General features: G+C 40.6%; 3 protein-coding genes and 2 long non-coding RNA genes across 6 annotated transcripts in view; 2 read left to right on the top strand and 3 right to left on the bottom strand.

Moving 5' to 3' along the window:
- Positions 1-152: 152 nt before the first annotated feature.
- LOC148186248 (homeodomain-interacting protein kinase 2-like) lies at positions 153-5603 on the top strand. Its single transcript, XM_088070612.1, has 10 exons — positions 153-338; positions 904-1085; positions 1200-1323; positions 2632-2742; positions 2848-2928; positions 3021-3175; positions 4030-4173; positions 4278-4442; positions 5310-5377; positions 5463-5603. The coding sequence occupies exons 1-10, from the start codon at positions 153-155 to the stop codon at positions 5585-5587; spliced, it is 1341 nt and encodes a 446-aa protein (XP_087926738.1). The 3' UTR covers positions 5588-5603.
- On the bottom strand, positions 4167-8715 carry LOC148186247 (uncharacterized). Of its 2 annotated transcripts, none has more exons than XR_015775090.1 (3): positions 8592-8715; positions 5450-5787; positions 4167-4410 (listed from the first exon to the last, which is right to left on the bottom strand). It is a non-coding gene; the product is annotated as an uncharacterized LOC148186247 (long non-coding RNA). The 2 variants fall into 2 exon arrangements; XR_015775089.1 differs by lacking the exon at positions 8592-8715 and adding an exon at positions 8336-8476.
- Positions 8547-26902, top strand: part of LOC148186245 (uncharacterized) — a 34213-nt gene continuing 15857 nt past the window's right edge. Inside the window, exons 1-5 of the long non-coding RNA XR_015775088.1 lie at positions 8547-8702; positions 9624-9898; positions 10326-10879; positions 14738-14851; positions 19466-19548. This is a non-coding gene — a long non-coding RNA (uncharacterized LOC148186245). The remainder of the gene's footprint in view (positions 8703-9623; positions 9899-10325; positions 10880-14737; positions 14852-19465; positions 19549-26902) is intronic.
- stc1l (stanniocalcin 1, like) lies at positions 8886-12511 on the bottom strand. Its single transcript, XM_042509121.2, has 5 exons — positions 12352-12511; positions 10723-10865; positions 10536-10643; positions 10352-10455; positions 8886-9877 (listed from the first exon to the last, which is right to left on the bottom strand). Exons 1-5 carry the CDS (start codon positions 12464-12466, stop codon positions 9583-9585), a joined length of 765 nt encoding a protein of 254 aa, XP_042365055.1. The 5' UTR covers positions 12467-12511; the 3' UTR covers positions 8886-9582.
- On the bottom strand, positions 19469-26821 carry LOC121960121 (scavenger receptor cysteine-rich type 1 protein M130-like). Its single transcript, XM_088070609.1, has 10 exons — positions 26527-26821; positions 26149-26436; positions 25061-25369; positions 24683-24967; positions 23403-23711; positions 23034-23315; positions 22311-22370; positions 21705-22034; positions 21200-21282; positions 19469-21096 (listed from the first exon to the last, which is right to left on the bottom strand). The coding sequence occupies exons 4-10, from the start codon at positions 24864-24866 to the stop codon at positions 21043-21045; spliced, it is 1302 nt and encodes a 433-aa protein (XP_087926735.1). The 5' UTR covers positions 24867-24967; positions 25061-25369; positions 26149-26436; positions 26527-26821; the 3' UTR covers positions 19469-21042.

Below are 26902 nucleotides of genomic sequence, written 5' to 3'. Positions count from 1 at the left end.
GTAGTAAGTATGTAGTGGAGTATGTAGTAATTATGGAGAATAATGCAACGATCTGTAATGAGTTTGAAGCTCTGCCTTTATTTTTTCTCTTTCATACACGTGAACTTATTTTAACCATCGCTGTCTCGTTTGTCTCGTGTCTCCAGATTATGATGATGAGAAAGTTCATGAATCACGACTTCAAACATCGAAACATCGTCGAGTTCTTCGGCTGGTTCCACACGAGCCACGGGAGAGCGATGGTGTTCGAGGTGTTGGACATCAGCCTCGAGGACTACGTCGTGAAAATCTGCCATGCCCCGATGCGTCTGAGTGACATCAGCACCATCGTCCAACAGGTATGAACGCCGCAGATGAACGCTTTAACCCTCTAACACCTGGATCTACATCAGTTTGCTTCTGCTGCATTTAGAAGCCTTTTTCAAGCATTCAAACCTCTGAAACCTGAGAAAATGGGTTTGATTTTTTTCAAAAACACAGGAAAAATTGTAATGAGCAGCATAGCAATAAATATCCTGCACACTGCAAAAAATAACATAAAAGGTGTCAAGGAAATTTGCTTAAATTGGCCAAGGGATATTATTAGATATCTTTTTTTAAATGAGAGACAGAAAATTACTTGAAAAATATATATCTAATTATTATTTTTATTATTAATTATTTAAAATTCTATCACAGAAAAATATATTGTTAACACTTTCTTGATATAGATTTTCTTTCTCTTTTTTAAACTTCAAAATGAATTTGCTTGTAATTTTGTTTGACAAATTTCTAGCTAATTTTTGGGCAATTTCCTGTTGTCATCCTTTTCCGATGTTTTTTGAAAGAAATCAAGTCAGTGTGCTCAGATTTCAAAGGCTTGAACCATGTTTTCTGAACTGTGTCTCTGACCTTTGCTTGCAGCTGGCCACAGCGCTCGAGGCGCTGAAGAGCGTCGGGGTGATCCACACGGATTTGAAACCGGACAACGTCATGCTGGTGAATCATTGGAAACGACCCTTCCAAGTGAAGCTCATAGACTTCGGCTTGGCCATACCGAAGTCTGAAGCCAGGCCCGGCATGACTCTGCAAACCACTTTCTTCAGGTAAGTTAGAAACGTCCTAAAGGGTTCCTCACTTCATTTAGTTTGAAATTTGTTCTCTTTGTTTTGTCTGAGTTCTTAAAATATAACATTGTTTATCTTTTCTTCCACATCCAGAGCTCCAGAAATTATTTTGGGCCTTCCGTTCTCTGAAGCCATCGACATGTGGTCACTGGGCTGTCTGATGGCGGCCGTGGTCCTCTGCAGAATCGTGTTCCCAGGCAATACGGAGTATGAAACAGTAAGTCTCTTGCCCTTTTAACAAAGAGATCGCTACGGGACCTCCACCAAGTCCCCTCTTTACGCTGCCTTTGAATCACGTCGCCCCAGTGCGTGATTTTGGATGCCAGTGTTTGATCAAAATGTGTTCCCGTGTTGAAAAGTATTGCTGCCCCCTTGGCGGTTAGGATTTAGGCCAATGCTGCATTCATGCGATGCCAGAAGGTCGTCGTGTCAGAGTCCAGAAGTCGGTCTTTGGACTTTGTTGTGTTCATGAGCTTTGAGGTCGGAAAGTTGGAAAAACATAGAAGCTGCAAAGAAGATGAGCTGCATTTTAACGCTAAGAGTGTATAAACAAGAGGTTGATAGCTGTTTCCAGTTTATTTATATTTTTATATATTATTGTATATTTATACATATTATATATAGGGCCGCTTACACAAAACAATTCTCGTATGAAACGTTAAAGTTTTGCAGCGGTTTGACCTTTCGTTTACGCGACAACAGCGTCTTGGGGGCCTAAAAACACAAACTTTTGAAACCGGGTTCCAGAGTGTCATTTTTTGAAAATGCCACCCCATCTGTTGCCATGGAAACTGGCAATGTGCAGATGCAGTGAGAACGGTGACGTCACGGCCGCACTTCATGCATCACATTTCACACAAATTGCCATGGCGAGTAGGAGGGCAATTATAACAACAATGGCGGTCCCCCGAACGGTGTTTGTGCTGCTGACTCTGCATAACGCTGTCGGTTCTCGTGAGTGCGTTTGCCATCGTCTTCTCGTTTGTTTATACTCGCCACTCTGTAGAAGAGCGCCTTTAAACACAGGCGTGGGCTCTTCTTCTATGGTGTATCATGACATAATCGCACTGCCAACTACTGGGCTGGAATGCATAATAGAGCGTTTTTGCAGATCCGTGTAACGAGGATCATTTTCACAATGTTATATGAAGGCGGATTTTTTTGAAAATGTAAAGGAAAGACTTTCCTGTTTTTCAGTGAGGCTGATCTCGTGTAATGCAGCTGTAGTCAGACTGACACAATCATTTTCACTTTTTCCACACGGTGTAAATGTGCAGACTGATTTATCAAGTCAAGGGGTGGATATTTCCGTGGGCGACAAAATGTCCTTTTTTGACAGGGAGGAAAAAAGTATCAGTCCTTTATTGAAGTTTACTTTCAGGATTACAGAAGGAAGTTGTGGGATGTTTTGAGGATGTAAAGGACTTTGTATGTTTGGCGATGACGGGAGTTTTAACACTGGTAATTAGACAAGAAGCACTCCTGTTGCATGTCTTGACAATTTGTCTTGGATTTTATCTTCCAGCTGCGGTACATTATTGCACTTCTGGGTCAGCCGGCGGACCACCTACTGAATAAAGGACTGAAGACAAAGCGATTTTTCACCAGGACTGAGACCAACAGCTGGAGACTTAAGGTGCCACAGTAAAGTTATTCATCTTTTATTAAGATCACATGTTTAAATTTCACAACATTCAAGAGATTTATTTCGTAGAACAGTAATGCAAAAATGTTCTTTTAGACAGAGGAGGAGTACTGGGGATCATGCCCTCACAGGAGCCACAGCAGCTACATAAAAACCTCTCTGGATGAATTAAAACAGGTAAGTGTAGTGTAGCTTTCATTCAGTGATTTTTTCATTAATCGTGAGGACTCGTCTGGTGGAGGATTTAACCGTTTTTTTTTTTAAAACAGGTTCGTCTGGAGAAGAGGAACAAAGCAGAGGCTGTGGAGCGACAGCAGTGCATCGATCTCCTGGAGGCCATGCTGAAACTGGATCCGAGTGAGAGGATTACTCCCAGTGAGGTCCTCACTCATCCATTCATTGCCAAGGACCTCCACAGCTCTCAGTAAGTATGCATGTATGAGTGTGTGTTTGTGTGTAATCCTGATGGGAATTCTGTTGGTCTTCCCTTATATCTCAGGAACGCCTCGAGACATTTTCTTTAAATTTGGCACAAACACATTCAACTTCACCTTAAAAGGTCACTGTCACTGTGACCTTGCATCTATCTCATTCTCATAAACATAACATCTCAAGAAAAACTCATGGATATTTTCTCAAATTTGGCACAAACATCCACTTAGATTTAACGATGAACTTATTAGAATTTGGTGGTCAAAGGTTGAGGTTGCTGTGACTATGAGCTCTTCTTGTTCTTGTAAATGTGATATCTCAAGAAGACTTCAAGGGAAATTCTCTAAATGTGGCACAAACGTTCACTTGAACTCAAGAATGCACTCATTAGAATTTGGTGGTCAAAGGTCAAGATCACTGTGACCTTTCATCTCTCTTATTGTCATGACCACGACATGTCAAGATGTCTTTGGGGGAATTTTCTTAAATTTGGCACAAACGCCTTCTTAGATTTAACAATGAACTGATCAAAATGTGGTGGTCAAAAGTCTAGGTCAGTGTGACTTTGCACTTGTTTCATTGTTGTGAACGCAAAATCTAAAAAAGTCCTTGAGGCAATTTCCTCAAATTTGGCACACACGTCCACTTGGACTTTACAATGAGATTAGATTATTAGATTTTTTTTGGGGGGGGGGCATCTAGACATGAATGTTAACTTTGAGTGCAACTTGACAAGTGTGTGGAGGCATACAACTCTGTGCCAGTAATTCTATTTTTTTCTAATTTGATTGTTGATTGATTTGCATTATTGTGCTGCTAAGTCCTGTTTTACTGTTTCCAACCTAGCACGAAAAAGAACAAGAGCTGGAGTAAAATGATCAAGAGGAAGAGGAAGATAGCCCCCACTGGAGACCCAATTCCTCCACCCCCTCTCGCCCGTCCTGTTGCCGCCATGAGTTTCCTGAAGATGGACAATGATGTGGAGTCCAGGTAAGATTATCTTCTCTGGTCAGAAAACTCATCCCTCTGGTAGAAGAGAAACATTTCTTTGAAGATAACAAATTGAACAAAAAGCTAACTGTGTTTGTGTTTAGTTTGCAGACTCCAAGGAACAATAAGTCAAGAGGTGTGGCTATCAACATCCACCCAGACCACCAGAGTCCATCTTCCCCCGCAGTCCTTCCATCAGGTGTGATCCTGGTCCAGCCGGCTGCGGCTGAAAACATGCTGCAGATAGAAGACGAGGAGAGTAAAGTCAGGTATGACATCTTACTGTGGTCAGAACTGAAGCTTTTGCAGTTCCTTAAAGACCTTCTTCAGGAGATAGCAGGCTGACCTTTTTAATTGTATTAATGTTGCTGCTGAAATTCAGGTCCATGACTACACCGAGATTTCTTTCTTGGTCTGTGGTTTTCGGCCAACTGAAGCTGAGCGCTGACTTGTAATCGTTCTTCAGTTTTGTCTTTAAATGAAGATATTTGTGGCACATCCACTTGTTGTTTTGTTCAACGCACTCAATCAGAAGTTTTATTTCGACCGTAGTCCCCTGTTAATATGGTCATGTAAATTTGTGTGTCATCTGCGTAGTTATGGTAACATATTTTGCTGTTGCATAACCTGAGTTTGTGGAAGTTATGTAGATCAGGGATACTTAACTTGCCTTGCTTGGGGGCCACTTTTGCAAAATGACAGGAGGTCAGGGGCTAGTTGCAGCAGCACCATGTGTTTCTCGGATTTCACATGTCAATATTGGCTCGGATTTAGCCTGCTCTCCATCAGCTGAGTGTTAATAATGTAGACGTTAAACAGAAGAGGCCCCAATATTGAGCCTTGGAGAACTGCATGGGCTGCATGTCATTTTTGTACACTCAGATGTATGATTACCTATAGATACGAAATAGTCGCTGTCCTTTAAGTAGGACTCAAACCAGATCAGTATTGTGCCTCCAAGTTTTCCATTCAGTCTAGTCTAGTCTGGCTTTGTATTATTCATGGTGTATAATTTAATTATCGGAATAATGAATAATTATATAAATTTGCCTTTATTGACCGATAATTTATTATCCTGATAAGTATCATCCATCTCTAACAGGAATTGAACACTAACTCTGTCTTTATGTGTTTAGTTTGCAGGCTGACACGAGCAAGAGTTCCTCAGTGGAATTAACTGAGAGTGAACCAACATCCAGGACAAGTAAGGACTCCACCACCAATTTCACGTGTGTCGGATTTGTTCATTTGAATGTCGGCTGAAGTTTTTTATGACCTTTGATTTTCAGATGACACCAGTTCCCCAACGGCGCAGAAGAAGAAGAAGAAGAAGAACTGTGTGCGACGATTCTTCTCCTGTCTGAGGAAAATCTTCTCCCGGTGCACCAACAAGGATGTAGACGGTAACAAATGAAGCTCTGTGAATGTTGTTTTTTAGCACAAATTGTGGTATTTGTGCTTAAAAGCTTTTCACAGATCTTCTTAGGGCAGCACGGTGGCTCGGTGGATAGCACCGGGCCCTCACAGCAGGACCTCCTGGCCCTCCTCCTGTCTGTGTGGAGTCTGCATGTTCTCGCCGTGACTGCGTGGGTTTCCCCCGGGTACTCCGGTTTCCTCCCACACAAAAAAAACACATGCAAATCAGGCGGACTGAATATTTTCAACAGTCACCAAACAATTCGGAAAATTTCAATCAGTAGTAGTTTCAATTAGTCAATAAATACCAAACTTAAAATCACTACACATGCTCTCACATTCACATGTATATTTATGTCTGTACTGTATATAGAGTCTTATCTATAGTGAATTTAAGGAATTCTTCACCCACAAAATGAATTTTTGTAAATCCATTAGTCAAGCCATGTTACCTTGAACGTTTTTTTATGAATGCCTCTGTAGAAAATGGCACACATGTTGATTTATACATTGACAGGGGAACATTTGACCTCTTTAAAATCTGACCAATCTAGTTTGAAAACATGGGAAGAGGCAATGAGCAACAAATGAAGAAATGATTAAAAATTTGCACGAATTAGTAAAATGTGTTAGAAAATTACCTGAAGAAAAGTAAAGAAAGTAAAAACAAACCCTTTGGTTAGGTTTAGGCGAGAAACATACCGAGCGCACATCTTAAAATGACTGAAAGTTCACTCAAAGGTGACGTGGTTACAAACACGTAACATGGCCTCTGGATCGTAGGTTGCGGTTGTGCTGATACTCACATATCTACTATTATTTCGCTCATATGCTTTAATAGTGTAATTATTATCATTATTATTATGATTATTATTGTAACATACACAGTGTTTTCTCTTGGCTAAAGCTTATATTTAGGGCTGGCTCAGAGACTGCCTTGAACCAGCCCCTAGTGAGGCTGTTATAGGCCTAATCTGCCAGGGGACTTCCTTTGATACACAGAGCCCGTCTCTCCTTATTTTCCTATATGCAAACATTAATGTCCCAAAAATGCACATTAATAACTTGGCTTCTTCCTCGGAGCTTTTGTGCTTTCTGTTTCACAGGCTCACACAGATCGGGTTTACGCCTGGGTCGTGGATCGTGGTTGTGGGAAACCTGTGGTCCTGCCTGATGCCCACTATTACTACTATTATTATTAGTCACATTTCTATTATTATTATTATTATTAGTCACATTTTTACTTGTATTATGTGCATTTAATTATTATTGCCGTTCAACTTCAATTAATTAATAAATGGTCAATTGGCATTATTTATTTTATCGGTATCTTATTTATTTTCATTGTGCTTTTTAATGTAGATCTATCTATCTGTTTGTCTGTCGGTCTATCCGTCTGCCTGTCTGTCTTTCTATCTAATCTATACTGTATACACTTTACCCCTGACTGTGTATTCTATATATTTGATAAAATAATTGCATTATATATTTCATAGTCTCAGTACCTCTGTGCAATGACAATAAATTTAATATTATGTTTAGAGTTGATGTCAGTGATGGTCTCTGGTTCAGGATGCAAAGCTGAACTAATCAGCTATCAGCAATTTATTATGACTGATGCTGGTTAAAAAAATAAACCCAGTGCAAATAGAAAATCACACACACACACACACACACATATATATATATATATATTAAGCTTTATTATGAAAAGCAGATTTTTGTGCAGAGTGATAAGAGTGTGTGATATTAAAATGGGAGCCATGGAGTTAATCTAGGTGTAGAGTAAAAATTGAACTTTTTATAGAGCGGTTTAAATGTAATCTTTAATAATTTGAAGATATTTTAAAGTTTCAGATTTTAAACATCATTTAATCAGATTTAAGAGTTTATCCTTATTGGTTTAATCCAGCCACAGAGACAAATATACAATATTTCCCTCAGAGATGGAGTTAGAAATGTCTCTCTGTGGACAGGCCATTCTCCTTCCGTCCACCAGAAGTCCTCAGAGTGTCGCACCTGTCTCGGTCACGTGACTCACATTCACGGCTGAAAGTGAACTGCAGCGTCACGTGATGCACACTGGCCCCAGAGACCTCCTCAAATCACTGAGTCATTTTTTGAGACATGTTGACTTTTCAGAACGCATTTTTATATCCATTATTAAAAACATTGAGTCCTAAAGACGTAAAATGCATAAAATTTCCCGAATCAAGATTTTGAATTCGGTGTTTCTCCAGACATAACATGAACGCGCATCGGACCCGCGGGACTCTACCGCGTGAACGCGCATGTAAGTCTAAGAGTTTCTGACAGCACAGGCTTCGTACCGGCCGTAATAACGGATATTTTTGCTGTAATTCATCATTTTTAACATTTTACATCACATCCATACGCTGCTGGCTGTAAAGCTGTAATATGGAGGTCTTACCGTGTCTGTCAGAGACCGTATATACGGTCTACGGTCTGTGTTCAAACTACCGGTTATCAGTGAGCAGCGGAGCACCAGAGACAGATACTGAGAGGTACTGGACGTAGTATTTTTAAAAGTTGAGCTGTGTAATAAAATACGGGGCAATATTACAAAAAGCACCTTTTCTTTCCTTTTTATGAGCACAACACCTAACGATTCTGTTAATTTGATTTCTCCGGTCGAGATTACGATATGATCCCTGATGAGCTGTGTGTGTATGTGTGTGTGTGTGTGTGTGTGTGGAGAGAGAGAGAGAGATAAATGTACCATTACCTGATAATCACGTAAATATTAAAACCGACAGCGCTGTCGTTATAGCGCCGATTAGCTGCTGTTGCTAATAAGCTAAGCTGCTATGAGAGGAATGCTCGTGCACCGGCGCTGGAAGACAATGCTCGGGTACACTCGGGTACACTCGGCCGCGTTCGGCTGTCGTTAATCACTTCTACGCACGCTCTATGGGCCAGTAGATCCGGGTATTTTACACTTTTCTAAACCCGGAAAAAGAGTTTTCTTCATGCCGGCTCACCTGCACTCCTGTTTCCTCTCCCCCTCAGCTGCAGCAGAGACAGTCAGAGACAAACCGGTCCTCTGAGTCTGTCTCGGGTTTCCGCTTTGGACGTCTTCATATCGTCTACCTGTAAGCCTTCAACTCTTCATCACCTCAAAGTTTAGTCACAAAGTTTATTAACCCTTCGTCCTGTCTGATGTGTGTGTGTCTGCCAAACATCCTCCTCCCACTGTGATTCAACCACATCACACACGCTCAAATCGCTCTGCACATAAAATGGACTTTTTTTTTTAAATCAAAAATTTTAAAGAAAAAATGTTGCCAAAAGTTGAAAATAATATTTTAAAAAGCCAAAAGTTATTAATCACCAAAAATGAAACACTTTTAATTTTTTTTTATTGTCTTAGCAAAGCGTCCAGTTTCCTAGAATCCTCGAGCTGCTTCTGCATTTGCAGCACATATTTTATTTGTTTAGTTTATTTATTTTCATGACAGTCATCTTAGTCTCATCAGCTTATAAACATTAATAATGGAAGAAAATCACAGGAGCCAAAACCAGCCATATATCATCATTTATTTCTAACACAAAGCAGCCCAGGTGGCTTCCCTCTCTTGTGTTGCACAACAGAAAAACATCACGAACATCTTTTAAAAGTGACCTCAGACCAGCAGAGCGGACCACGAGGAGCTCCACGACCAGCGCGAGAGCGTCCTCTGACCTCCACAGCCTCTTCCTCTCTCTCACTATATTAAATACAACAGCCTCATAAATAATTAACTCCTTTAAGAAAATAAATATCAATTATAATCATTGAAACAGGCCTCTTTTTAAATGTCTGTCAGACGGGACTGAGATAAAAACATCTTTACTCCTAAATTTCACCCTGAATCACCATCTAAAGCTGCACAAGGTAATCATGTCGAGCTGCATGTTTGTGTGGAAACAATAATCAGGGTGCCGTGTGTGTAAGTGTGTGTGTAAGTGTGTGTGTAAGTGTGTGTGTGTTATCTACTGTTCTGCTTTATCGCCTCCCTCCACGGCGTCCACAGACCTCTTCCTGGCGAACAGGTGTGTGGGGTCGCGGCCCCTGAAGCCCGGCTGGATGTTGAACACGGGCATGTTCCTCCAGCTGGACGGGTTGTTGAAGGCGGCGGCGCCGGAGCCCGTGGCGCAGGGTTTGTTCTGGACCAGCTGCAGGAAGGTCTCCATGTCGGGGCCTAACCGGGCCATGAGGCCGGTCCTCACCGCCGCCACCGTCTGCTCGTCACACGCCTGCAGGGTCTGCAGCAGCGTGCTGTAGTATCTGCAGGAACACAGCGGAAAGGTGAGATTTTACTGTCTATTAACCCTTTGGTTCCATGAACAAAACATGAACGCTCATCTCAAGTGCATAAAACAGCATCAAAATAGAGCTTGTTGACCAAAAAAAGAGCCAGTGGAGGATCCCTCACACCCCTAACAGACATCCAAGCTAAGACCGCAACGTCCTAAAATCCAAGAAATGTCCTAAAATCCAAGAAATGTTCTAAAATCCTTAAAACATCCTAATTCCTAGAGATGTCCTAAAACCTGAGAAACATCCTGAAGTCTGATAAACGCTCTAAAATCTTAGAAACCTGGTTGGGCCTGCTGTGACTGGTCCCTGTCCTCCTGTCATTTTGCAGAAGTGGCCCCTAAGCAAAGCCAGCTGAGCGTCCCTGCTGTCTCTGCGCCCGTTAACGTCCCTCTCTTTTCTGTGTTTCTATCTGCAGGTGAGAATGATGTCATCGGTGCTCACCTGTTTGGGAAGTGTGCGGGCACCTGCACCACCTCTCCGATGGCCTCCGGGTTGGTTCGAGCCACCGTGCAGATGTCCAGGCTGGTGTAACACTCCTCCTGGACCTTTTTTTACAGAGACACAAACTCAGTGACCAATCAGCGGGGAGCGGCGCCGGCGTGTGCGAGGGTGTGATGTCACAAACCTCTGCGATCATCCTCTGGAAGATGTTGCAGCGGCGGATAGTTTGGAAAACCTTGGACGAGATTCCCTGGGAGATGCAGTGCAGACTTTTCTTGACGAAGGTTTTTCCCTGCAGAGCAACACACACAGGTCACACAGACGGACAGACGGATGGACAGAGGGACAGAGGGACAGGAGGACAGACGGACCTCTGTGTTAAAGGTGGCAGCTGAGTGGAGGAAGAGTTCGCAGATTTCGTGCATCCCATCGGTGTCGCAGGTGGAGTTTTCCAGACAGGAGAAGAATCCGCAGCCCACAGCGACGGCGCCGTTCAGACATCTGGCCACATCGGCTGCAGGGACACAGGTACACGTTCACACACAGGTACACGTTCACACACAGGTACACATTCACACACAGGTACACATTCACACACAGGTACACATTCACACACAGGTACACATACACACACAGGTACACATTCACACACAGGCACACAGGTACATATTCACACATAGGTACACATTCACATACAGGTACACATTCACACACACATACACATTCACACAAAGAGGTACATATTTACACACAGGTGCACAGGTACACATTCACACACAGATACACATTCTCTCTCACACACACACACAGGTACACATTCACACACAGTTACACATTCTCTCTCACACACACACACACACACACAGGTAAACATTCACACACAGGTACGTGTTCACACACAGGTACTGCCTCCAATATGTAAACACATGAGCAGGAAAAGTGTAAGCTGTCGCATAAAAAAAAAAAAAGAATTCAATTCATATCGCAAAATTAAACTTTTTGAAGATGCTAGCTGAGTTTCATCAGGGTTTCTGACACGTTCAGTTATTAGTGGTGGACTGCAACGATTTAAAAAAGCAGCTGCCAAAAATAGATTTAATATTTTTCAGGGTTCCTACAACTCGAGGCAATTTAGATTTCAGACTTTTTATGTCGCTTGGAATTAAATTTTACAACAACCAAAGCTGAAGAAAACAAGGGCAAACATCAATTACTAAAGTTTAGAAAAAACTTTTTGAGACTTAAGAATAAAGTCGTAATATTATGGGGAAAAAAGTTGGAATATTACGAGAATAAAGTTTTAGTTCTATGAGAGAAAAAAAGTCATAATTTTACAAAAATAATGTACAAATTTTACGAGAATAAAGCCAAAATATTACGAGGATAAAGGTTGTAATATTACAAGAGTAAGGTCTTAATTTTACAAGAAAAGAGTCATAACGGTGCGAGAATAAAGCCGTAATATTACAAGAATAAATTCAGAATATTACGAGAAAAAAGTCCGAATTTTTCTACAATTAAAAACGTAATTTTAGAAGACATGTGATATTATTTTATGTTAATAAACTTCAGCAGCAAACTATAAAACAGGCAAGAGCACAGGGAGCCTCCTTGGCAACCTCGAAAATTTTTTGTCATACAATTACGACTTTTTCCTCGTAAAATTATTTCTTATTTAACTTATAACTTAACTTATTACGTAACTTATTTCTCGTAATATTACAACTTTTTTCCTCAAAATATTAAGTTTATTCGAGTTTTTTTCTGGGAAAAATAAGATTTAATTCTCACGATATCACGAGTGTGATATCGTGACATTGTGACATTATGACTTAATTGTAACTTTAACATGGCCCCAGTCCTTCCTGTACAAAAACGTCCTTTAAAAGTGAAACTAAAAACATTCAGCTCGCGTTTCAGTCTGAGCTCACATGCAGAAAACCAAATAAAACACGAAACCATGAACCGGATCGTGGTGGTGAACCAGAACCGGGACTCACTCGGGCTGTTGGCGGAGAAGCGTGCCCGGCGGGGAGCGGCCTCCTCCGGCAGCAGCTCGAAGCAGGCGGCGGCGCTGAGGCCGAGGAGCAGGAGCAGGGCGGCGGCTGGCTGCATGGTGTGTCCCGGGGAGGATGAGGAGGGTCGGTCCGGATTAGGGTCTCAGGGAGTCCTGGTCCTGCCCCGTCGTCCGCACCTGGTATTTATCTCAGGACCGACCAATGAGAGCGCGCCGGGCGGTTAATGGTTTATTCATGGATGTAATTAACCCACACGGATAATTGGATATTTCCACGCATTCCTGCAGATACACGGAGTTTCCGAGCAGCAGTGAACTCACGGGATAATTTTAGACCTTTTTATTTATCTAAAAACAAAACGCCACAGAAAACTGCTCACATAATCAGCTGATGATTTTTTTTGTGCACCATCAAGAATATTTTTTTTTTTGCCTTAACAACGAGGAAATGAAGAAAAATAGCATCAAAAAATAAATTAAAAATATTTTTAAAAATATTAAAAAATAAAATGTGTCCATAAAGCAAGATTACAGTGTGTTTTTTATTAAATGACACAGATGAGGAACAGAAATAAGTTGGGGTATTTGGGTTTTTTTGACTGACACGCAGCTGATTGCTATCTGTAATAACTTTCTAAAAATAGCAGGACGAGAAGGAAACAGGATGAGTCAGTTTCTTATTCCAGTCACGTCTGTTGGGTTTCCTGTGAAGCTGTTCAGTCAGTTAAAAAAAAGAAAGAAAAAAGCTGATCAGTGATTGGAAACACAGCAGGACACTTCATGTCCCCTGAGAAGTTCTCACAGCCTTTACTGAAGTAAAAGTGCCAGTAAAACAATGGGGAAATACTTGATTACAGGTAAAAGTCCTGCATGCAAAACCTTACTCATGCAAACGTACAGAATGTGCTAAATATTGTTAGGGAAGCAAAATTTTATTTGCACAACACATTTTAGCACAATGTGCTGCACAAAGCAGGAGCACCCTGGAAAGTTACAGTCACAAACACTGTGTGGATTACGTGAAGATAAAACATGAAACATAAGTAAACACAGTTAACACAGGCACATAAATAATACTTATAAAAGTAAATAAGATTAAACAAGTTAAAACCACTGAAAAAGCAAGAAAAAAAGGTTTTAATTCCCAAGTATAATGATTAATAGCACAGAAGCTGAAGTCAGGAGAGGTTGGCCTATTATCAGCACAATGTGCTTCAATTTACCTGAAGTTTGTTTCAGATGGAGCTTTTATTTTGATATAATGCTGGAAGGTTTAATAAATAATAATAAATCATATGTTTATTACCCTCCAACACACCATGGTCAAGAAAGAAAATGGGAAATAATCACTCATTAATTGTAATTGAGGTAAAAATGTTCAATTAATCGTGATTCTGATTTTAGGTATGAGGTTCAGACCTTTGCTGGGAGGGAATTTTAGCAACTGGACCCTTTTGATTTTAGTTGAATAGCTACCCCTGTATGTTGCAAAATGCTATATTATGGCATGCAGAAAAAACAGTCAAAAACAACATGGTCAGGGCAAGGGTCATGGTCAGAGCCAGGGCCAGGGCCAGGGCCAGGGTCAGGGCCAGGGCCAGGGCCAGGGCCAGGGTCATGGTCAGAGCCAGGGCCAGGGCCAGGGTCAGGGTCAGGGCCAGGGTCAGGGTCAGGAATTCATTGTTCTAAATATCAAGAAAAACCATATATTAGTTTGTTCGATAGGCATATTTATTTATTTATCTACTTATTTATGAGCTGAAATCCAAGTTCATTTGACACAATCGGACAAATTAAACATCCCTAATGGCCCTGCACCGACAGAACCGGACTGAGCCGGTTCAAACTGGTTTAAACTGGTTTAAACTGGTTTTGTTAGCAGCAGTTGCTAAACTTGTGTTATTGTTGGAGAAAGCAGTGTCAGGTTGAGCAGGTCAGTTTTATCTTTAGCCTTTAGTCCCTCAGGAATTATACCAATTATAAGACATGTTGGGCTCTTTTAATATATTTAAAGTTTGTTGTAGCTAATGCTATCTGGTGAGCTACCAGCTAACGTTAGCTTAGCTATGTGTCAACAGTTGATGTTAGCGGAGAATTAAAGTCCATAATTTCGGTTAATGGAGAGTAATACCGTCTGGTTGGAGACTTACTATAATCCACAGAGGGTAAATGCGTTTGTGTGTATTTCTAGGTTTTTACAAATTGGTTGTAGTTTGTAAAATTTGTGATGCTAACCGCGATTAGCCCGTTAGCATGTTGTTAGCATTAGCTATCAGTGTGTTAGCATCCACAGTTTTTGTGTTTGATGAAGCTAAAACTGCCTTTGTGTGACTAAAGTGACTGAGAAGACATTTGTCCTCCTTACACAGAGAGGATCTTGGACCCTGTGAGGACTCTGTCTCTGCTGCTGTTTGACTGTCTCTGCCCGAAAATCTGCAGCTTTTCTCCAACATCCGTCCTCCATCTTCCCCCTCAGGCTGCAGGTAACACACCATAGATTTACCTGTGCAAACATTAAATTATAGGTTTTATTTTATGTCAGAAATAAGGAGGATATCAGAGGTCACAGGTATAAAAGGTTCAGAAACTTTTTTTGGTCTTTGAACAGTGTGACGTGTGTATAAACGTCTCAAATGTCTCTTTTTAATGTGAAATAATAAACTTTAATAGAGCTCAATTATATGTAGAGCAATTTGCACATAGCACTGTCCAGGCTTTTTTGGAAAAGTCATGGACATCTGTTTCACAAACATGAGTGATAACACATGATGTGTCAAGATCCATCCAAAATAAAAAAAAAAAACAATAGTAGTGTCTGTTTTTACAGGTTCTGGCTGCGATAAATGGTGCAATTTTTGGTGATTTTTAAAGAAAAAAAATGTTTGAAGTTTGAAAAAAAGGCAAATTTTGAAGGAGAGAAATACTGCCATTTTTTCTTTAAAAATCCCATTTTTGTTATCTTTGTTAACAGTGGCCAAAATTTAAAAAGAAATGCCAACATTTTGAAAAGAAATAAAAGACAAAAAAGATAAAAAGTCCCTCCCCAGTTCTTAAAAAGTTATTTGACATGCCTCCCCCTTTCATAAATAAGGAACTGTTCCTAAGTTAGTTTTAAATATTCAATTCTAATTCTGTTCTGAATTCATTATTTTAAAATATATACATTTATGTGTGTGTTATAAAAACCCTAAAATCATAGAAATGAAAAAAAAAAAACTGATAAGGAGTATGGATAGTCAGTTGTTATTTGGCTTGTTGGAAAAATGCATATGAACCCTGATAGAGTATAAAGGAGGATATTTTTCTCTGTATTGTGGTAGAGTAGATGTAATTAACCTAAAATAGAAATACTCAAGTAATCAGAGAGCTGGAGTAAACATGGAGCAGCATTTTTATGTAGAATATGTGTTTTATAATTCATATTCCCGTCAGATGTTCAGGCAGACTGTTTGTATGATTTCTGAACAGAGTCTGGATTCAAAGGTTCCTCTGAGTCTGATCCTTCAATCTTCTTAATCCCTCCAACGTCCTGTGCTTCATCTTTTCAAAGTACATTTTTTTAAAGATAATCTTATTTAAAGTCCCTAAACCCAACCAAAAGTGCCAAACTGTGAGCCGGATCATCGGCAACATGAATCCAAAACAGAGACTCAGATGGAAGAAGCTCGTTTTAGACGCGTGTTGATGCATTTCTGATTTATTTTCATTCACACTGTTATTCAAGATAACACCTAAAATTAATTAATCCTGAAAAGACTCAGACCCAGAGGAGACGGTTGAGAATTATCTGGATCATTTTAGTCCGATAAATCTGGATTAGTTAAACCAAGTTTTAATAACATGGCTCTTGTTTATTTGCTTTTATTAAATTAGCTGCTGAAAACAATTTTCTGTCAGAGTGTGAATTGAACATAAGTGAGTGTAGTTTTCCAGACACATAACAGACGCACTTACATATAAAACAGGTAATAAATAAAAACAAGAAAAGGTGCAGTTTAACTTTGTAATATAATCAGCAGCAGAAGGAGGAGGAGGGGGAGAGAAAGGGTTAATAACGTGACTTTATGTCACGTTATTAACCCTTTGAAACCCTTTGAAACCTTTTTTGTGCTGCTTTCAGACGCCTTTCACAAGTTTTTAAATCTTTGAACCGTCAGTAAATTTGTAGGATTTTAACATGGGAAAAAAGGCAATGAGCACTTTGGTTAGAAATGCTCCACAAATTGCAAGAAATTAGTAGATTTGAAAGTTAATTTTTAAAAGAGTTTGGAAAATGTCTAGGGGAAAAAGAAAAAAGCTAGGGATAAAATAATAAAATCATAATTACATTAAAAAATATGTTACAGAAACGTCCTTTTTAAGGCCTTTTTCCAGGTCATGATTTTTTTTAACCTTCTTCTTTGTTAGTGTGTTTATAAATAATTTTCAGGTTATTTTCTTGTACTTTTTAAACAAGTTTTTCCTGATTTTTGGGTCTTTTTTTGTCGCTTATTGACTTCTTTCCATGTTTTTGACAGAAATCAAGCCATATTGTTCAGGTTTCAACAGGTTAACAAAAAAAGACTCATGAGTAATCTCTTCAGCTTTTATTTTTAAAAGTGAATCATATTTAAGGGCTTTTTGACAAATAAAGGTGAGTAATTCAATCTATAAAATATATATTTTCTAAGCTGTTAGCTGTGAGTTGCGTAAGAGCAGCTGTAGTGCTTTTTCTCAGCGAAGGTTATTTTTGAGAAAAGACGTGTTTTCTGCTCTGAATCATTTCAGTATGACTCCGTCTCTCTGCCAGGAGCACAAACTTCCAGCACAGCCACTCTGAGCTGGAGCCTTTTATTGGTTTCCAAAAAAGCACACGGGGACCAGTTTTCAATTTACACTTTATTTTTATCCTGCAGGAAATTTGGTTTGCAGGCAGGCATTGAAAATGAGCGTAACAAAGTGTAGTCAAAACAGAAAAGCAACTTAAAACACTGAATTTAAAACAAAAACTGAATAAATTAGCAGGCGCGGGAACTCATTGATGACAATAAGCAGCAGAAATCTGTAGTCAAAAAATATAAACAATTAAAAATGACGTGGCGTCCTTTATGTGTGAAATGAACCTCTCATTTTATTCATTTTATTTATAATCTTTATGATCTCTGAAGGCATAGGGCTATGCCTTCATATTTTTATTAACATTATTAACTGAATTATGAGGGTGTGTTTATATCTAAATGTCAGTAAGAAATAAGCAAATTCCTTCATCTAGAAATTAAATAAAATTCATCTGAAATAAGCAAAATCCTTTACCGCAAGATTAAGTTAATTCCTTCCCTGCAAACTCAAGCAAAATTATTTTCAAATAAGAAAAAACAATTCAATAAAAAAGCAAAATTCTTTTTAAATTTGCTAAAACCTTCATCACAAAATAAACAAATTCCCTCTTTGTAACACTGAGAAAAATTCATATGAAATAAGGAAAATCATATTTTGTGAAACTAAACAAAAATCTTCTGAACAAAACAAAAACAAGCAAAAAATCTTATGAAAAAAAGAAAAAGAAATAAGCAATAGTTATAAAATTGAATAATTTAGCACCAAAGATCGGTAATCAAAGGCGCATAAACAGCAGGAATTATTCATTAAAATAATAAAACACACACTTAATAAATGCTTTATAGCAAAATATAAGGTTGTTGTAAGCAGATACAAGAACTTTTTTATAAATTCATCAAAATGTTATAGAAACAGAAAATGTGAAAGTGTGTCTTTGTAAGATGATATATTATAAAACACTGTCACTGAAATTTGGAGTTTTCTCGTGTGCAGCATTTGACTCTTTGTTCTTATCTCGTTTTGAATTTTTGGGTTATTTTCCAACAGTAAAGATTGTGTTAACGTCTCCCTGAATGTGCGCCTGTGGTCAGCGCTGTGAACCAGCTGCAGTGTTTTTGGAGACCTGGAAAAATCTGTGTGTCTTATCTGTGAGTCAGTGATCGGAGAGTCGTTACTGGAGGCGACTGCGTTTCCATCGTGGCGTTTTTGGTTTTTTTTTAACCACAGGAAGCAGTGAACCTTGAACCGCTCCGCTGACTTGAGTAGCCTGGAGGTCAGCGGGCTGATAAACATCTCCCCCTCCCACACTTTAGTTTTCATTAACTCCAGCACACACTCACCTCTGCACACCACCGCGTCTGCCAGGATTTAAACCCCAACATTTCCAACTTGAATTAATCCAAACACAACACAAACAAATCCTTAGAGGAGATGTAAGAAATACTCCCATCTTTATGGTAATTATGACCGAAGTTGTTGATATTACACTTTAAATTGTTCTCTGAATAATTCTAGTTTGACACCACATTCTCAAACACTCATTTGCTTTAAAAGAGTTTGCACAAACTGATGTTTAAAATTAAATTTCCCTCTGTGGTTCGCATCGTTTTTGTATTTTTTGTGGTAAACATAACTAATTCCAGGTGACACGCGGTGAGTTATCAATAAATAAATGGTCAATTTTCAGGCACATCATTCCTTCAATGTCTCTGAATGATGACCTTATATTTAATAATGAAATTTGAATGTCTCATAATTAGGAATAAATGTCGGTGTTTCTGTGTGGTATCTGAGTATTTGGGCTGTTTTGGTCCGCAGCTCATTGTGAATCTGGTGTGAGTTTAAATGTTTGTCATTTGTCTCCATTAAGCATCTGTTTCTGGTTTGGCTGCTCCTGAACCAAAACAGTTTTTAGACTCTGCAGATGCATACTACTACTACCTCTACTACTAATAATACTGCAGACATGAAGAAGGAGGAAATAAAAGCTCATTAAATCGTGTAGCTTCATCATGCCTCTGTCTTCTCAAAGAGCAACGAACCGTAACTTTTCTCAACTTTTCTCATTATAACAACATCCGTAGCTCATAATTAAGAGACAGTTTTCTGACAGTAATCAGATCTATGAGGAAAAACGCCAAAAAGTCTTGTGAACCACTTAAAATCAACTTATTCCCAGAGTTTCATATTTTATTAAAGCAGTTTTATTCGCACACAGGAGAATACAGTGACAAATTTAATGAAGTGATCTTAATCATTTAATCTTTTTCTTTTCACAGCAAACAAAAGTCCCGATTCAACAGCAACTATGGAGACACGAAACCGGAATATTTGGCTCACGTTCGAACACAGATCTGCTCCGGTGAGTGTAAACGTCTCGTGATGGCGCTCAGTTTGGCTCTGGTGGTTTAGTGTTTGTGAGCAGACGGTCACATGGTGTCGCCCTTTCCACAAGCAATAATGATCCGCCTGGACTGACTTCAAAATACCCTTAAAATATTTCATTAAAGTACTAAATGTCTCTGTATACATGTTTTCTGTTGCCACGGAAAACATTTCCATCTTGTTTTTGGTTTTGAGCAGAAGTTCTTCACGTCTTTTACAAGTGGAATTAAATTCTCATGTTTTAATCATTTTTTAATGTTTATGGTCCTCAAAGGCTCCTGATGCCTCAGCTTATTTGTTTGTGTTTTTATTCTAATTATTTAAAGAATTAGGAGGATGTTTCGTGTCAAATTCCTTCATCATAAAATTACTTAAAATCAACCTGAAAAAAGCAAAATACTCCACTGAAAAATATAAGCTAATTTACATGAAAAAAGCAAAATACTTTACAACAAAATTAGGTACATTTCTTTATTATAAAATTAAAGAACATTTTTATGAAATATGCAAAATAAGCAAATTCATAAAAAATAAGACAAATAATTCTTGTGAAATATTAATAAAATCATTGATTAAAAAAATAAGCAAAATCATTCATAAAAAAACAAGCAAATACTTATGAAATAAAGTGGAATAGTTAATAGTTAATCAAAAAATAAATTAATTCTCTGCAAAATTTGTAGGAAATGAGTAAAAGCAGTCACTGTAAAAAAAGCAACAAAAAATTATCACAAAATTGATCAAAATTCTTTCGAAATCAGAGTTCTTCAAGATATACTACGATATATATCCTCCTAAAAAAGTCATCTCTCATGACCCGTAAGCAGTGAGTGATGGAGTATTTTTCTGCAGAGACTCTGTCATCTGCCTGGACTTTCCTATTTTTATTGTTATTTATTTATTTTTTTTTATGTTCAGGGCGTTTATGGATGTGTATCTCCAAAGCATGAAGGTCAGGTCCGGGCTTTAAAAGATAGTGAACATAAGCAGCAGGAGAGATGCAGCGCTGAAAAACGCACGATTGTCATGATTACAAAATTTTTAAGCACCTCCTGTCCGTTCTTTCTCCGTTTTTTTTTTTAAGTCTCTTTTTTGCTAATTTCTTGTACTTTTCTCTAAATACTGTTTTTCAAATTTATTTTTGGGTACTTTCTTGAGTTGCTCTTTGCCTTTCCACGTTTCTAAAATGAATTAAGTGAACTTTAGAGATGTGCGTCTTTAGTAAGACCCGATGTTCTTTGAGCTGACAGGAAGTCAGAAAGTATTAAAGACATTAACGCATTGTTCGTTCAGTCTTTTCATGATGACAATGAGAAAAATATGACAGAAAAAAAATAAAAATCTCAGCGGTGTTGTTTAACGGGAGCCTGATGGAGGGTTGTGTGTTGAGTCCACTGGATGTGCGGTGAGCTCGTGGGAGGTGTTACTCCTCCTGGGTCAGCCCTCCTTCAGCTGCAGAAACACTCAGGTATTAATGATCCAGTTTGTAGTTCTCCTGTCTGACCGGCTTCTGCCCCCTGCTGGCCTGGAGAGACATGTCAGCACACAGAGGAGACGGCCTGCGTCACTCTTTTTATTTCAGTAAACACAGACTGAGCTCTTCATTTCAGTCAGAGATGTGTCAGTACCTTACAGCAGAAGTAAAGGGCAGCGTTCACCACCAGCAGGATCAGCGGCAGGACGACCGCTCTGATGATAAAAGGTGTCGGATCTGCTCACGAAACACAAGAACAGCAAATCAAATAACATCACACGAGTCCAGCAGCTCTCACTAAACACAAACTTAGGTCTAAAATCACTCAGCGTGGTCACCGTCTCACTGCAACCAGACAGAAGCAGGATTCAGAATCACAGACCGTTTCCACGACCATTTCCACACCCGACCGACAGGCGGGTCAGCGCTGAGAAGTGCCTCTCTATCGTAGAGAAGTCACGCTTCAGCAGAAGAGGCCATAGCGTCGAAAAATAGCAAAGCAAAATAGTTGCAAGGATTCAAGGATCTGCTGGCTGCTGCCGTCCATAAAGTGTTTGCTGTTGCCATTTTTGAACTTGGTATAAGTTTAGTTAGTATGAAATGTAACACAATAACATTTGATCGTCTACGCTTAGTTTGGCTGTAGACAGTCACTTTACCTGACACAGCGACAGAGATCAGTCGGCTCTCAGAGGAGAAGTTATGGGCGAAAACATAGACGTGATAATCACATCTGTAGCTTCCTCGGTGGGCGGGCTCTGCAGCAGGAAACAGGAAGTGGGCAGAGTGATTGACAGCCGGCTGGGTGTAGTTGTGTGCTGAGTTGGAGGAGGCGAAGCTGAGCTGGAAGGAGCCTCCTGGATACTGCGGCTGGATGGAGCAGCTGATGGTGCAGCTGGAGCCCCTGTTCACCCGAAACCCCTGCTGCTGGTCCTCGGAGACCCCGTCCATGGTGGAGGACACTGAGATGTTGGGCTGAAGCAGCAGGTCTGTAAACACAGAGGATGAATCGTCACATTCAACCCCTCAAGCTCTCAAAGAAATGGTAACTGAAAAACGGACGGGGATCAAAACCTGGTTCCATTGAGGACCCAGATCCGCTATTTTCAAAACCTGAAAATCAATAATGTTTGAGCTTATTAATACTGCTACAGAGTCCCGTGGGTCCTATAACGTCACATCTTGAGTCTAGTCACGTCGTTTAACTCCAGTCACAGGTCTGCATACTGTACATCCACTGTGCATCAAAAACCTAAATGCCTCACCTTTTGGGGTAAAGAAGAAAACAGACTCCTGCGGCTCCACCAGCTGCTGCGGCACAAGTCCTGTCAGGCAAAAATAATAATCCTGTGTTGAAATCCCAGTTGAAGTCGACAGATTGAGAGTATGTCAGCTCAATAAATGAAACTGCAGAAGGTTTTATTGTGATGTGTTCAAGGTCAGCTCAGTAAAATGACTAAGGGTAAATAAAACGTCACACGATGTGTTGAAATGTAACATCGAGAATAAGAAAACTTAGTTTTGAGAAACTTGAATAAAACAGTTGTTTGGGTGAGAAATTTGTTTTCCCAGTTAAATAAAATGGATAATAGAGATAGAATTACAACCTGTTTTACACCCTATTATGAGCTCTAATTATCTTATAATACATCATTAAAACTACTGATGATACTGAAGATTTTTCAAAGTAAATATTTACATTAAAATACAATAATTTATATCCTAATCACTAAAAACAAAATTAAAAGGGACAGTAAAAGCAGTTCTGTTAAAAACTTATTGTCGTCTCGGCTTTTACACCAAATAATAGAAAAGTATCGATAAGGACTCTGATTGTTAAGGGTTAGGGTTAAGTCTCAGTCAGTACCAGTAAAAATTAACGATCCCCATCCCCACTGAAAAAAAGGACCTGATGTCTTCTAACAAACACAGGGACAGACAGCTGTTGGATGACATGATGTCATAGGTGATGTCACTGATGGACTTACCTGAGCAGGTGAGATGCAGGATGGAGGAAGATGAACCTGATTCCACACACTCCCTCAGAGCAGATCCAGACTCAGCACAGGAAGACCAGATCTGCCACGTAGATCTGACTGAGGAACTGTTTGTCTTTGCTACAGAAACAGCAGAGCCGCAGTCCATTTCTCTGCAAGCAAAAGCTGCTGTCTTCAGGTTCCAGTCATTGTGATTCACTGGTCTCCAGTCTCCCTGTTTCACCTCCAGTGTTCCTGCACAGCGACTGTCTCCTCCCACCAACCTGACCGGCTCTGAACACAAACCAGAGAGTCAAAAGAACAAAGTGAGTTTCATGAGAACAGAAATGAAGCAAATGAAAGCTGCAGCTCCTCTTCTACCTGAGCAGGTGAGTCCAGCAGCTCTGCCACCTGAGCAGGTGTTTCTCTCTGAGCTTCTACAGTCCAGCAGAGCAGACTCGTGGCCTTCACACTGGAACTCTCTGGTCCACTTTGGAGCCTCCACTTCTCCATAGAGCGCCCCCTGGAGGACCGAAGGAGCCCCACAGCCGAGCTCCCTGCAGACCACCTCTGCATCCTGCAGGTCAAAGTGAGCTTCACACACCGAGGACCACCTCTGGTTAGACTGGTCAGACCTCACCTCCAGTCTGCCTGAGCACAGACCGGTCCCATTAACCAGCCTGACCGAGTCTGGAGAGATAACAGAAGACAAAAGGAACTACAGCAACGTTAACAGGTGATTCAAGCATATGAAAGGCTGTAAAGAGGTGGGCAAAGCCAACATAGCCAACATGCCCAGGAATGGCCTCCTACCCTACTTTTTACCTAAGTCCCTGTATCAGAGGGCGTGCCTCAGGGTGCCATATAAGGTCCACTGTTATTCAACATATATGGAAATAATCTTTGTGACAGTTTATCAAATGCTGCTTTCCATTTATATGCAGATGACACCATTATCTATTGCTCACCCCCCTCAGTGGTACAAACTCTTGAGCTCCTTCAGTTTGTTTTTGATGTTGTTCAGTCCCATTTAATTAAACTTAAGCTTGTTTTACTTGCAGACAAATTCAAAGTCATGTTTTTTTTTTCAAATGGAAAAAAGTTACAGCTAATCTTCCGAAGGTCATAACTGCCCAAGGGGTAGACATTGAAATGTTCATAGCATATAAGTATCTAGGTATTATTATTTATCAGAGTTTGTCATTCAGACCACACATTTAAAACCATGTCTCCCAGCTGAAACTTAAATCAAGTTTCTTAATCAGGAATAAATCTTGTTTCTTGCTCAAGGCAAGGAGGTATTAAAAAAGGCATTGATGATGAAAATGAAGAGGGGCTGTACTCTCTCTTTTTAAGGAGTTGCCCAGAGAGAGTGATGCTGCGTGGGTGTGGAGATACTAATAAACCCCTGGTGGACTCAGGGTCCTTAGCAGAATATTGCATAATAACAAAATGGTCAACGTTATTCACTCCAACAGCCAGCAGGTGTATATCACTGAGCGTTTAGCACCTGATTTACTGAGGCGGCAGCTCATTGGACTCAATCATGGCTGTTGGACAGTGTGCTGCCTCTCTGGCCTGTGTATGTATCAACCTGGGTACATTACTGTCATAGATGATGTCATAGATGATATCACTGATGATGCTGCTGATGGACTTACCCAAACAGGTGAGACTGAGGATGGAGGAGGACAAAACTGGCTTTGCACACTCCCTCAGAGTCGATCCAGACTGAACACAGTCAGATTTAAGCCACCACACAGATGTGTGGGAGAGCTCTCTCTGTTTTACAGACACAGCAGAACCACAGTCCAACTCCCTACAGACAACACCTGAGTCCCTCATGTTCCACGAGACGTCTCTAACTGGTCTCCAGTCTCCCTGTTTCACCTCCAGTGTTCCTGCGCAGCGACTGCCTCCTCCCACCAACCTGACACTATCAGGCTCTGAAATTAAACAAAAGAGTCGTCAGTAAAAGAACAAAGTGAGTTTCATGAGAACAGAAATGAAGCAAATGAAAGCTGCAGCTCCTCTTCTACCTGAGCAGGTGAGTCCAGCAGCTCTGCCAGGTGAGCAGGTGTTTCTCTCTGAGCTTCTACAGTCCAGCAGAGCAGACTCGTGGCCTTCACACTGGAACTCTCTGGTCCACTTTGGAGCCTCCACTTCTCCATAGAGCGCCCCCTGGAGGACCGAAGGAGCCCCACAGCCGAGCTCCCTGCAGACCACCTCTGCATCCTGCAGGTCAAAGTGAGCTTCACACACCGAGGACCACCTCTGGTTAGACTGGTCAGACCTCACCTCCAGTCTGCCTGAGCACAGACCGGTCCCATTAACCAGCCTGACCGAGTCTGGGGAGATAATGAAGATAAAATAGAGAGAGATGAAATGCCGGACACAAAATAAAAAGCTGTCATGAAAAAAACAATTCAGTGATTTGAACTGGACTCACAACAATTCCAACATCAATTCATCACAAACTACAGAACACATCTTAGTAACACCGCAGACTGCAGAAACTCTACCATCACAATGACGTTCACCAGGCAACAGTTCTTGCTTGAAAAATTAAACTTTTGTTCCGGTTTGGCCTTTTGTTCACATGACAACGGCGTTTCAGGGGCCTGAAAATACAAACTTTTTGAACCGGATTCCATAGTGTAATCTTCTGACAACGCCACCCCTTCTGTCTTCATGCAAACTTTCAAAGCGTGCGTGCTGTTAGGACGGTGACGTCACGGCCACACTTTGCGCATGCGCCTGGTGTTCTTCTATGGTGTGTCACTACAAAGTTACACCAGCTACTGACGTGCCATGCATAATACAGCAGTTTTGGTTGTTTTTGCAACGAAGATCGTTCTCACAATGTTATCATACGAACATGGATTTTTTAAAAAATCGTAAGGAAAGACTTTTGCTCTCAGTTGCAGATCGCTGTATGCCCTGAAGCAGCAGCCGTGTATTTTTTCATACATACACTCTTGGTGCATTTAGCACCTGATGTACTGAGGCAGTAGCAAATCAGACTCTGTCATGGCTGCCAGAGACAGTCTGAGGCGATTATACCTTGTGTGTATTTGTGTCACCTTGGTTACATTACTGTTATAGATGATGTCAGAGAAGGGCTCACCTGAACAGCTGAGAGTAAGTGTGTAGGCAGAGGAATGTGATGCTGCACACTCCCTCAGAGCAGATCCAGACTGAACACAGACATAGTTGATCCACCACACAGATCTGCCAAACAACCTCGTTCTCCTTACAGACAAAGCAGCGCCACAGTCGAGTTTTCTGCAAGCAACTGCTGCTTCCTTCAGGTTCCAGTAAGGGTCACCTACTGGTCTCCAGTCTCCCTGACATTTCAGCTCCAGTGTTCCTGCACAGTGACTGTGTCCTCCCACCAACCTGACATCATTGGGCTCTGAACACAAACCAGAGTCATCAGTTAAAGCATCAAGTGAGTTTCATCAGAACAGAAATGAAGCAAAAAAAGCTGCAGCTCCTCTTCTACCTGAGCAGGTGAGTCCAGCAGCTCTGCCAGATGAGCAGGTGTTTCTCTCTGAGCTTCTACAGTCCAGCAGAGCAGACTCGTGGCCTTCACACTGGAACTCTCTGGTCCACTTTGGAGCCTCCACTTCTCCATAGAGCGCCCCCTGGAGGACCGAAGGAGCCCCACAGCCGAGCTCCCTGCAGACCACCTCTGCATCCTGCAGGTCAAAGTGAGCTTCACACACCGAGGACCACCTCTGGTTAGACTGGCCAGACTGGTTAGACCTCACCTCCAGTCTGCCTGAGCACAGACCGGTCCCATTAACCAACCTGACAGAGTCTGGAGAGATAATGAAGATAAAAAAGAAAGTGATGAAGGACACCAGACACAAAATAAA

The sequence above is a fragment of the Plectropomus leopardus genome, chromosome 20 (genome assembly GCF_026936395.1).
Source record: "Plectropomus leopardus strain MGB_pleo_1.0 chromosome 20, ASM2693639v1, whole genome shotgun sequence".
Taxonomy (NCBI): domain Eukaryota; kingdom Metazoa; phylum Chordata; class Actinopteri; order Perciformes; family Serranidae; genus Plectropomus; species Plectropomus leopardus.
Note: the sequence above shows the minus strand (reverse complement) of the source record. Positions and strands in the feature narration are given on the sequence as shown.

Excerpts from the sequence above, each read along its gene's own strand:
- LOC148186248 (XM_088070612.1), top strand. The coding sequence starts at position 153 with ATGATGAGAAAGTTCATGAATCACGACTTCAAACATCGAAACATCGTC. Across the intron at positions 339-903 it reads TCAGCACCATCGTCCAACAG|CTGGCCACAGCGCTCGAGGC; the intron begins GTATGAACGCCG and ends CTTTGCTTGCAG. Across the intron at positions 1,086-1,199 it reads CTGCAAACCACTTTCTTCAG|AGCTCCAGAAATTATTTTGG; the intron begins GTAAGTTAGAAA and ends TTCCACATCCAG.
- stc1l (XM_042509121.2), bottom strand. The coding sequence starts at position 12,466 with ATGCAGCCAGCCGCCGCCCTGCTCCTGCTCCTCGGCCTCAGCGCCGCC. Across the intron at positions 10,644-10,722 it reads CTGCCACCTTTAACACAGAG|GGAAAAACCTTCGTCAAGAA; the intron begins GTCCGTCTGTCC and ends GTTGCTCTGCAG. Across the intron at positions 9,878-10,351 it reads CCCGCACACTTCCCAAACAG|ATACTACAGCACGCTGCTGC; the intron begins GTGAGCACCGAT and ends GTGTTCCTGCAG.
- LOC121960121 (XM_088070609.1), bottom strand. The coding sequence starts at position 24,866 with ATGAGGGACTCAGGTGTTGTCTGTAGGGAGTTGGACTGTGGTTCTGCT. Across the intron at positions 22,371-23,033 it reads CCTGCATCTCACCTGCTCAG|GACTTGTGCCGCAGCAGCTG; the intron begins GTAAGTCCATCA and ends TTTGCCTGACAG. Across the intron at positions 21,283-21,704 it reads GATCTCTGTCGCTGTGTCAG|ATCCGACACCTTTTATCATC; the intron begins GTAAAGTGACTG and ends TTTCGTGAGCAG.